Source organism: Tamandua tetradactyla, chromosome 2 (genome assembly GCF_023851605.1).
Source record: "Tamandua tetradactyla isolate mTamTet1 chromosome 2, mTamTet1.pri, whole genome shotgun sequence".
Taxonomy (NCBI): domain Eukaryota; kingdom Metazoa; phylum Chordata; class Mammalia; order Pilosa; family Myrmecophagidae; genus Tamandua; species Tamandua tetradactyla.
In genome coordinates, this window is record NC_135328.1 from 171,666,188 (window position 1) to 171,678,737 (window position 12,550).

General features: G+C 36.6%; 1 protein-coding gene across 7 annotated transcripts in view; it reads left to right on the top strand.

Moving 5' to 3' along the window:
- The window catches only part of FAF1 (Fas associated factor 1), a 667,255-nt gene that overhangs the window by 236,964 nt on the left and 417,741 nt on the right, over positions 1 to 12,550 (top strand). For all 7 annotated transcript variants that reach the window (XM_077149703.1, XM_077149710.1, XM_077149708.1 and 4 more), the window contains one exon: positions 8,371 to 8,462. In XM_077149703.1, coding sequence (XP_077005818.1) covers positions 8,371 to 8,462 — 92 coding nt within the window. The remainder of the gene's footprint in view (positions 1 to 8,370; positions 8,463 to 12,550) is intronic.

Here is a 12,550-nt window from a genome sequence, read left to right on the forward strand (position 1 = left end):
GCTTCAGAATATAGGAGGCTAGAAGGCTTAAATCATCACAAACTCCAATCTCTCCCTTTTGATTCCTCCTTTTTTGTTGCTCAGACATAGCCTCTCTCTCTCTAAGCCCAACTTTGCAAGTGAAACCATTGCCTTCCCTACTACATGGTACATGACATCCAGGGATGAAAGTCTCTCTAGTGGCATGGGAAATGACTCCCATGGATAAGCCTGGCCCTGGCACTGTGATCAGCAATGCCATCCTGACTGTAAGAGGGAAAAGAAGTGTAACAAATAAGGTATCAGTGGGTGAGAGTGCTCGAATAGAGTCAAAAGGCTACTCTGGAGGTCACTCTTATGCAAGATTCAGTTAGACATTGCTGCTGATCATAACTTCCTAAACCCCAACCAAAACCATTCCTTTCTGCTGTAAAGAATACCTAAGGCATTACATAAGTTTCTACAATGGTTCCATGCACTAGGATAACTTTCCAGAAACCTACAGCCTCCAGATCAGTCCCTGGACCAGATAATTCCCAAAATGCAGACAGGTGAGCCTCTCCAGAACATCAACTAGTTCCATCCCACTTCATATTAAGAACAGCCTCTTCCAATAAGAAAATGTTAGAATGAGTGTAGCCCAAATACCCCTAAATAGTGGGAGAAAGATCAAAGGTGATGGTGGAGTTATACAGAGAAGGTAAGGTTTAACAAATGAATATGAATACTGAATCATTAAATTGATATCTCTCTTAGTTCCAGTATCTTAGAGCAGCTAAAAGTAAAAAACTAAAGTTGTAAAATTATAACCCATGTCAAACTCTGAAATACATTTTACAACTAATTATGGTTCTGTGCTTTGAAATTTATTGCTTTTTTGTACTGTTATTTTTCACAAAAAAAAAGAAAAAAAAAAGTCGATTGTGATGATTTAAGCCTTCTAGCCTCCTAGTTTGCCGAGTTAGAACCATTGAAGTTTGGGTCTGACGCCAAACTTGCTGGGTACTATGGAAAGCACACGTTGACTTTAGAAGGAGCTGTCAAAACTGTTTCCAAAATGGCGGTACCATTTTGTAGTCAACCTAGCAACTGTGTGAAAATTCTAGTTGCCTTGAATCACTGCTACTCTGTATACCAAGTTAAACATATATAAAACAGCCTCTCAAAATCCAGAAATAACAGCTACTGCTCCAGACTAAATGTAACTGCTGTAAGAACTTAAAATCTAGGCCCCGTTTTCTTATAAGTATTTTGTAAATGAGATTATACAATATTTGTTTTTTTGTTTTGTTTCTGGCTTTTTTTGTGTGTGTGTGGACAAGCACCAGGAATTGAACCTGGGTCTCTGGCATAGCAGGTGAGAACTCTGCCTGCTGAGCCACCATGGCCCGCCCATGTTTCTGGCTTATTTTGCTTCACCAAATGTCCTACAGGTTCATTCACCTCATTGCATGCTTTGCAACTTCATTCCTTTTTATAGCAGGAATGAACAATGTTCAATCATTTGTATACGCCATTTTTCACCAGTCTACTTCTCAGTCAGAAATTAACCACCTCCATCTACTGGGCCTCCAAAGTCAAAAGTCCGTCAACACTTTCAATTTTAGATGATTTCATTGTTCCCAAGAGAAGGACAACCAGTAAACACACCCTCGCCAAATAGAAAATCCAGACCTCCCCCTAACTCTTGTCCCTCTCCCCATTATGTACCCCTGGTATTGGTACAGTTCTGTTGATGTTTTCCTGTTAAACATAGTGTTTCTGGCTTATTTTATACAGCACATTGTCCCCAAGTTTTATTCAGTTCATTGTGTGTCTCTCAATCTCCTTCCTTTTTGTAGCTGCACAATATTCCATCATATAAATTTATCACAGTTCTCCATTCCGCTTCTCAGTCATTGATCCCTTCCACTCCCTCCATCCACTGGGCATTGTGGAAAATGTTTAAAATAAATGAAGCAGATTTCCTGGTTTAAAAATATTATGTGCCCCAGAAAAGCCATGTTTTAATCCTGATTTCATCTTGTGGAGGCAGGCAGCTCTATCTTTTAGTCCTGATTTTAAAATGTAGGTTGGAATGTTTTGATTAGATTTTTTTCATGGTGATGTGGCATGCCCAGTTGTGGTGGTTAACTTTTGATTAGATGGAGATGTGACTCCACATTGCAGGTAGAACAATTATAAGCATTATATGCTTATAAAATTGTCTCTTATTGAATTCCCCTTTTTAAAAGTCATTCCAGTTCTGGTATATCGCATTTCATCAACTTTGCAAACTAACACACCATGTGTTCCAGTATCCTCACTTGGTTTTACAATCAGCAGCACTGTCAGTATTATAGTTTTCACTGATCCATAATGACAAGGAACCAACAAACTCTGTCTTACCAAATATCAAGCCAAGACTACCCTTATCACTTGTCCCTACCCCCCAATTTGTTGCCCTGGGTAGTGGTGTAGTACTGTTGATATCTTTCTGTTAACTACTGACCATAGCATGCATTTTTAGTTTCCCCCCATACCTCTCTGTAATTGACACTTTGTATAAGATTCAACCTTGAAGTTTTTCATGCAAGGACTTATTTGTAATTGTAGAATTTGTTGGTGGAATACATGGCACTGTACATCCCCTTTCAATCATATTCACCTTCAGTATGTTGATATTACTTATAACTCTACTAGTTATTATCACTTCTATTTGTTTCCTTGCATTTAAATTCAATCTCATTGGGTCACCTTTCCCCTGTCTCTAGCTTTTTTGTACTTCTAGGTCTGCTATATTCTACAATGTAACCTCTGAGATTACCTTTATTAGAGTTATAATAGCAAAATCATACATATCTGTCCATTTGTGTCGATTTCGTAAGGCATTATGTCCTCAAGTTTGTCACGTTGTCGTATCCTTCAGGACCTCATTTCATCTTAGTGCTGTATAATATTCTGTCAAATATATATTCCACATTTTTGTTTATACATCATCTATTGATGAGCACTTTGATTGTTTTCAACTTTTGGCAATTGTAAATAGTGCCAGTATGACCATTGGTGGTCAAATGTATGTTCGTGTCACTGCTTTCAGCGTTTCTGAGTATATACTGTGTGTTGGTATTACTGAGTCAGAGGGAATCTCCAAACTGATTTCCACAGTGGCTGTACCATTATACATTACTACCAACAGTGCAAAAGTGTTTCAATTTCTCCAATATTTGTAGTTTTCTGTTTAATAGCAGTTTTTCTTATAGATGTGAGGTGATATCTCATTGTCATCTTGATTTGCATTTTCCTTATAGCTACTGAAAATGAACGTCTCTGCGTGTGCTTTTTAGCCATTTGTATTTGCTCTTCACAAGTGTGTATTCAATTTAGGTAGAACTGACATCTTAACAACATTCGGCCTTCCTATCTGAGAGCATGGAATGTCTTCCCATTTACTTAGGTCAATTTTTATTTTTTTTAGCGATGTTTATAGTTGTCTGTGTACATGTCCTTGATATCCATGGTTAGGCTTATTCTTAGATACCTAATTATTTTGGTTGCTATTTTGAAAGGATTTTTTCCATAATTGCTGATAGGTCATTACTTGTGTACAGAAGCATTATTTATTTTTGTACATTAATCTTGTACCCTGCCACTTCGCTGAATTTGTTTATTAGCACAAGTATTTTTGTTGTAGCTTTCTCAGGGTTTTGTAAGTATCGGATCTTGTCTTCTGCAAATAAACATTTTACTTATTCCTTATGATTTGGATGCCTTTTATTTCATTCACCTTCCTAATCACTCCAGGTAGGACTTCTAATACCATGTTGAATAATAGTGATGGCAGTGAATATCCTTGTCTCTTTCTGGTCTTAGGGCCAGTGCTTTCAGTCTCTCTCTGTTAATTATGATGCTGGCTATGGGTGTTTAATATATGCCCTTTATGATATTGAGTAAGTGCCCTTCAATTTCTACCTTTTGAAGTATTTTTTATCAAGAAAGGATGTTGAATTTTTTCTAATCCTCTTTTAACATCAGTTGATACAATCATGTGATTTTTCCCTCTGAATTTTTAATATGTGATGTATTATGTTGGTTGATTTTCTTGTGTTGATTCTCCCTTTCATTCCTGGTATGAATCCCACTTGATCATGTTGTATAGTATTTCTAATGTGTTGTTGGATTCAATTTGGTAGTATTTTGTTGAGAAGTTTTTCATCTTCATTCATTAGGGTTTGGAGATTGGTTTGTGGCTTTCCTTTCTTGTAGCATCCTTATCTGGTTTTGATATTAGACTGATGTCAGCTTCATAAAATGGGTTGGATAGCTTTGTTTTTTCTTTAATTTTTTGGAAGAGTTTGAGCAGGATTGCTATTAGTTCTTTTTGGTATGTTTAATAAAATTTTCCTGTGAAGCCTTGTGGTCATGGGCCTTTCTTCATGGGAAGATTTTTGATGACTGCTTCTTTTTATTTGTATTTGGTTTGTTGAGATCTTTTATTTTTTCTCAAGTCAGTCTAGGTGTTTCGAGTGTTTCTTGGAGTTTGTCCATTTCATCTAAGTTGTCTAGTTTGTTGGCATATCGTTGTTCATAGAATTATCTTATGATTTTAAAACTTTCTTCAGGCTCCATGGTAATGACCCCCTCTCATTTTATTTATTTGCCTCATCTCTCTTTTTTTTCTTTGTTAGTCTAGGAGGAGTCCAAGTTTGTTGATTTTCTCAAAGAACCAACTTTTGGTTTTGTTGACTCTTTGTATTGTTTTATTGTTCTCCAGTTCATTTATTTCTGCTTTAGCCTTTGTTATTTCCCTTCTTTTTATTTACTTTGAGATTATTTACTTTTCTTTCTCTAATTCTCCGGATGAGCAGTTAAGTATATGATATTTGCTCGTTCTTGTTTTTTATATAGGCACTTAAGGCAATAAATTTCCTTTTCAGCATTGCCTTTGCACAGCCTATAAGTTCTGATATGTTGTATTCTCATCATCATTTGTCTCCAGATATTTTCCAGTTTCTCTAGCAATTTCCTTTTTGACTCATTGATTATTTAAGAGTGTGTTGTTTAATATCTATATATTTGTGAAAGCTCTGGGTTTTTGTGATTATTAATTTCCAGCTTCATTCTGTTGTCAAAGCACAGAGAAAGTACTTTGGTTCATTTGAATCTTAATAAATTTACAAAAATTTCTTTTGTGTCCCAGCATATGGTCTGTCCTGGTGAATGTTCCAGGTGCACTAGCAAGAATGTATATCCTGGTGTTCTGGGGTGTAATGGTCTATATATGTCTCTTAGGTCTAATTCATTTATCATATTGTTTAGGGTCTCTTTTTCCTTATCGATCCTCTGTCTGACTGTTCTGTCTGTAATGGGGAGTGGTGTATTAAAGTCTCTCCCCCGCTCCCCCATTATTGTTGAAACATCTAGAACTTCCTTCAGTTTTGCCAGTGTTTGCCTCATGTACTTTGGAACTTCTTGGCTGAGATCATGAACATTTATGATTGTCATTTCCTATTCTGTATTTTCCCTTTTATTAATATGTAGTATCCTTTGTTTTTTATGATGTAAATCTTTACATTTAAAGTCTATTTTATTTGATATTAGTATAGTGACTCCTGCTTTCTTTTGATACTGCTTGCATAGAACATCTTTTTTCATCCTTTCGCTTTCAATCTTTTTGTGTCTTTGGGTCTAAGCTGCATCTCTTATAAGCAGCATATAGATGGATTATATTTTTTAATCTATTCTGCTAATCTGTATCTTTAAATTGGTGAGTTTAGTCTACTAATATTCAAAGTTACTAGTGTAAAAGCATTTCTTGAATCTATTATGTTATCTTTTAGCTTTTATTTGTCAGATCTATATATTCTTTTCTCCTCTCTCTTTTTCTCTTTTAAATTGCCATTACTGGTACTCTTCAGTTCAGTGTCTTCCCCCAGACCTCTCTCTCTCCTGTCTTTTTTTTTTTTTCATCTGACAAGAGTCCCTTTAGTATTTCTTGTAGGGCAGGTCTGTTGTTGACTTGTTCTCTCAGTATTTCTTAGTCTTTGAAGATTTTAATCTTTTCCTCAGTTTTGAAGGACAACTTGGCTGGATAAAGAATTCCTGGCTGGAATTCTTTCTTGTTCATCATCTTAATATATCCTACCACACTGCCTTCTTGCTTCCATGGTGCCTGTTGAGTAGTCTGAACACAATCTCATGTGTTTTCTGGTGTGTGTGGTAGATAGCTTTTCTCATGCTGCTTTCAGAAACTGTTTTTCTTCAACATTTGATAGTTTGATTAGTATGTGTCTTGAAGTAGACCTATTTGGAATTCATTGAGTCTCTTTGATATGCATGTTTATGTCTTTTATAGAGGTTGGGAAGTTTTCCCTGAGTGTATCTTCAACTAACCTTCCCAGCCCTTTACTCTTCTCGTCTTCTGGGACACCAGTGATTCTTATATTTGTGCACCTGTTATTGTCCATTATTTCCCTATGATCCAATTCCATTTTTTCCATCTTTCTTGCTATTCTTTTCTGCTATCCAGTTCTTTTGTTCTGTCTGCTAGCTCACTTATTCTTCCTTCTGCTTCTTTCAAACTGTTGTCATGTTTCTCTAGTATGTTTCTAATTTGGTCTACTTTATCTTTCATCTCTGTGAGAGCTGCCATTTTTCTATTTAGATAAATTCTTATTTATATTCTTTGAGTATCTTCCTTATATCCTTTATTTCTTCGTAAATATGCTTGAGTAGTTCCATATTCTGTGGCCCCTCTGGTGTGTTTTGAGTTGGTTTTTTGGCTGGGCCATTTCTGCTTGGTTCTTCACATGCTGTGTAGTTTTCTGTTGTGTTTGAGGCATTTAATTATTTTAGTAAGTTTATTTTGCAAGTTGGTTTCCTTCACCCCTCAAAAGTTTGGTATTTACTTGGTTTTCATTGAAGTTCCCCTTTGCATTTGATTTGTCAGTAATTCATTGCCATACTAAGGCCTGGATCTCATGTAGGGAGTGAGTACAATTCTACTTGAGAGTCTGTTTAAAGCTAGGCATGGGTACATGAGTAGTGCAGTGACTGAACACCTGCCTGCCATGTGGGAGACTGGACTTAATTCCTGGCCCATGTGCCCCACCCCAAAATAATAATAATAATAAAGTAAAAGTTTTTTTAAATTAAAAAAGAAAGAAATACCGCAACAGTAGTAGGCCCCAAAGTCAGAAGGAGACACTCCAAGATATATCGAGAGTAAACTCAGACTGGTGCCCCCAGAAGGGAGAAAAAAATTAAAAATGAAATAAATATCAAGTAAGAATTAAAAAATCAATAAATATATAAATATATAAAATATAGAATGACAAAAATTTTAAAATACTACTAATAAAAACCATATATGGAAAATATATATTTAAAATTTTTTTAAAAGTAGACAGATGGGGAGTTTGCCAGACTGCACTTACAGCTTCTTCTCAGCAGGTGGCACTCCTTAGGCATCTCTTTACCTTAAGCCCACCCTTCTATGACTGCAGCAGTGGGCTGAGAAAGTGGCTTTGTGGCAAGGAGGCTTCTCCTGGATGGGGGACCCGACTTCAGCACTTGGGGAGCAGCCGGTCAGCAGTGCCCAGCACCCAGTAGATCTGCTGCTCACCATGCCCAATTTGCAGCATGTGGCTGGGTAACCACTCCCAGTGCACAAGGGATGTGGCACTTTACAGTGAACGGTCCGGCCCACCTCTGGGCTCCCCACAGGCACTGTTTGCTGCAGAGCTGCTCAGGCAGATTTCCCAAGCCAGCAGCTGGGGCAGGCTGGAGTGGAGGGATGGTTAATTCTCTTCGATCTGTATGTTTCCGCAAGCCGCAAAACACCCTCGGTGGGACTCACAAGCAATCAAACCCACCTTGCTCTCCCCATCCAGAACCCCCATGTCTCTCTCCTCCCCAAGAAACTCTGAAGATCCTCATTGATCACTCACCCACCTTGGACTGCCATCCTGGTCATTCTGTCCCTGTCCCCTATCTTGTCCCATGGAGCAGGGATGAATTCAATCCACCAGACTCTACCATCTTCCCTGACCTTGTCAACTCAAATCTTCATTCCAAAATCTGCTTTCTGTTTACGATTGACTGTTTTTTGTTTTATTTTAGTTTTGCTGTTGCTGCAGCCATATGCTAAGCACATATATACAAGATATTGTTAAATAGATTGTCTCTGCTATGAATTAACTAGTTAATTAATTTATGATTCTTTTATCAGAATTAATGTTGAAGGGGCAACATCAAGGAGTTTTGAATTTTGGGTTACTGAGATTTTTCACATTCATTCATTAGACAGATATCATTGACTGTGCAGCATGTGCCGAATATTAATGCCAGCCCTGGATATGGACAAATGTTGACTGTGTTATAGTAATATTTGGTCTCTTCTTATTTATACAGGAGACATTAAACAGATTCTAGAAAATGAACTTCAGATACCTGTGTCTAAAATGCTGTTAAAAGGCTGGAAGACCGGAGACGTGGAAGACAGTGTGAGTTTCTAAATTACCTAGAAATGAAAGAAAATTAAATGTTGCAGTTGACTAAATTGTACATAAAAATTGGATTTAATTAATGGTATATAGGACAGAAGTGAGATTTAGTAATAGTAACTTAGTTTTGGGAATCACAAACAACTGCTTTCAAAACAACCAACACCGGTTTTGAAGAGCTAGGCGTGTAAATGAAAACATGAAATGAAATGAAAAAAATGAAAATATATGATATGTTTCCCTATTTCTAGTTATTTTATAGGAGCAGATTGGCACTCTTTTGAGGGCTTTTGCCATTTTCTCCAACTTCTTAGGGTGCCATTGAGTACCTTGGAATAATAATTTACTGAACATTTACTTATTGGCCTCAAAGAAGTGATACACAGTGTGTACATTTATGCCAAGTATTGATTATGGGACAAAGATCATAACAGGAAAACTTTAAAGCTTGCCAGATTTACGTGGTGAAGACTGATGCCTTGATAAATCCCAGAAGGATTTGAATAGTGAATAAAAAAGTATTTGCAAAGTCCCCTTGGGGGAGTGGTCAGAAAGGGGAAAAATTCAACTTCCCCAAGTGGAGAATTCTTGATATTCTCACAAGCAGTGGGGACAACCAAAGCAATAGGCTGAGCCCCCAATCTTGGGGTTTGTTCATCTAAAACTTAACCCCACAAAGTACAGGCAAACCTATCTAAAATTAGGCCTAAGAGTCACCCCCAGAGGAACCTCTTTTGTTGCTCAGATGTGGCCTCTCTCTCTCTCAGCCAACACGACAAGCAAACTCACTGTCCTCACCCTCTCTACGTGGGACATGACTCCCAGGGTGTGAACCTTCCTAACAACGTGGGACAGAGATCCTAGTATGAGTTGGGACTTAGCACCAAGGGATTGAGAAAACCTTCTTGACCGAACAGGGGAAAAGAGAAGTGAGACAAAAAGTGTCAATGGCTGAGAGACTCCAAACAGAGTTGAGAGGTTATCCTGGAGGTTATTCTTACGCATTAAGTAGATACCACCTTTTTAGTTAAAGGCATAACAGAGAGGCTGGAGGGAACTGCCTGAAAATGTAGAGCTGTTTTCCAGTAGACATGGTTCTTGAAGGTTATTGTATAATGATAAAGTTTTTGCAGTGTGACTGTGTGAATGTGAAAACCTTGTGTCTGATGCTTCTTTTATCTACCTTATGGACAGATGGAGAACAAACGTTAAAATAAATTTAGTAGATTGAAATTCTAGTGATCAATGAAAGGGAGGGGTTAGGGGTATGGTATATATGAATTTTTTTCTGTTCTCTTTTTATTTCTTTTTCTGAATTGATGCAAATGTTCTAAGAAATGATCATGATGATGAATATACAACTATGTGATGAAAAACAGAGAATGTTCATATTGTATGTTGGTTGGTTTTATTAATAAAAATTTTTTAAAAAATCAAATCTTTTCACACTAGTCACTGAGTCATTTTAGTATTTTAGTAGCCAAACATGCATTTAGATTCTTCAACATTTTTCTTCTTTGTGAATAGTTTCTGAGAGATATTGAGCTTATACTGATATGTGAGTTCATTTGATATATAGAGATGTTCTGAGAATTTCAATAAAATATTTACAGGAATTTTAGGTTAAGATTTTTTTAATTTTAGGTAGATGTTAGTGATGTGCTACATTAGGGATCAGGATGCTTTTCCTGTACAGGACCAGGTGGTAAATATTTTAGGCTTTGTGTGCCATAGAGTTTGTGTTATAACTACTTACTTGTACCATTGTTGCATAAAATCAGCCATAGACAATACATGAAAGAATGAGCATGATTGTGTTCCAATAAACTTTATTTATGAGCACTGTAATTTGAATTCCATATAGTTTCACACATCAGAAAATAATAAATTTCTTTTGATTTTATTTTCCCAACCATTTAAAATGTAAAAACCATTATAAACTCACAGCCTGTACCAAAACAGATGGCAGGCTAGATTTGTCCAAGGGACCATAGTTTACTGATACCTGGGGCTATATAACTCTTCTGACTGATAACACAGATTAGAAAAATTAAAGTGCTGAGTAGTGAATTAGTTTTTACATCACTTTATTATTTACTCATTCATTAATTGAGGAACCCATGATTATGAATCAGTATGACATGGCATTTTCAGTAGTTTGTGAATAGAAAAGTAAGCATTTTCAAAACCTTCTTGAAGTTATTTGTTCTACTATTCAAACAGTCTTTATTACACATAATACTTTCAGTTACATATTTCTATGCACTCTCTTCCCTCGGTGATTTCTGCTATTCATATGTCTTTAATATTCTGATTGCTCCCCAGTGTGTATTTCTAACCCATGCTTCTTTGAATCCACATATCCAAATTGCTCATTGACTTCTGTACTTGCATGTTTTATTGGCATCTCAAACTTAATATGTTTAAAATGGAACTCTTGATTTTTCCCACCTACCGGTCTTTCCCAATAAATGGCAGCACTATACAGCCACTTCTAAAGCCAAAAACCTGAGCATCAATATTTTCCCAACATCTAGTTCTTTGGTAAGGTCTGTATATTCTATCTCTGAAATATACCTCAGCCATTTCCACTTTTCATTATTTTTATTGCAATTGCCTAATCTAGGCCATTGGCATCTCTTGCCTGGACAGTGTAATAGCTTCTTCATTGTTTTCCCAGCTTCCTTTTTGAATACTTGCAGTTCATCTGCCACAGCAGCCGGAGTGATCTTTTTAAAACATTAATTGAATTACATCACTGTCCTGGTAAAATTTAGCTTTTTGTATGTTCCATGTATTTTGAATAAAACTCAAACTACTTGCCATAGTTTACAGGGCACTACATTATTTATTACCCCTTATTTACCTCTACAACCTCATCTTGAGCCTTTCCAACCCTTACTTTCCATAGTACAGCCATAGAAATCTTTTAGTTCTTCTTAGTAGGCACAGACTTTTACCTCTCAGATCGTAGTCAACTGCCTGGAATGCTTTTTACTCCTGATACTCGCATGGGTAGCTGTTTTCAACCTTCAAGTCTCAGCTTAAATGTTACCTACTCTAATTTGTCTTCCATTCCACCATTCTCTATCATAGGGCCATGAGTGGAGGGACTTTATTTGTTTTTTCACCATTACATAAAAAGATGCCTGTTATAATTGGTATCAAATAAATGTTCATGAAATGAATGTATGCATAAAAAAGAGGGTATGTGTTTTGTTTAATCATGCCATATGTGGTTTGAGGAGAAAGATTTCGTGAGTAATCTTTGGACAGTGGCATGGCAAAAGGAACATAATGATGTGATCAAATGGTAAGACTAAGCAATTTGGGGAGGGGAAAAACAACAAATAATCCAAGGTGAACTAATTAAAGGTAAAAAGGTAAAATTAACTTTCTCTTATATATGTGTGTATATGTTTTATTTGTTTGCTTGTTAATTCTGCAGAGATTACACAGGTCAGTTTCAAAAGGGCTTCATGTATTTGACCTAAATTTTGAGGACTTTGGGGTCTCCTTGTAGATTGTGATGTTATGGGCAATAGCCTAGTACAGTGTTTTTCACACTGCATCACAAACCATTAGTGGGTTTTGAAGTTAATTAAGTGGGTTATAGCTAGCATTAAAAAAAAAAATGAAATAGAATAGAAAATGTCAATGTATTACAAGTAGGTAGTAAGGGTAAGTATTTTTTGTTAATTAACACTTAACTAATATGAGTCAAAATTAACCCTAATGGCCTTTAGTAGACTGTGCACTTAGTAAGATGGACCCCTCTTGTGGAGGGGTCAAGATTGAGTTCTTCATGTTTGATGATTAAATAAGATCATCCTTCCCCAGGCTTCTTTGTCTCCACCTGCAGGGATAAGAGAGAGTCTTAGATCTCCAGTCTTCCCTACTTTACAGCAGTCTCAGCCTTAACATTACTATTTCCTTTGATTCAATGAGAACTAATTTCATTATGCCTTTTCCCTCTGCTTATGGCAGTCTTCACAAGGAGTCTAAGAATCCTAGGTCACTCCTCACTCAAATATCCTTAGTCTCTGCATAACTCACATTCTGTCTCTCTACTTTTCCCTCTACAATAC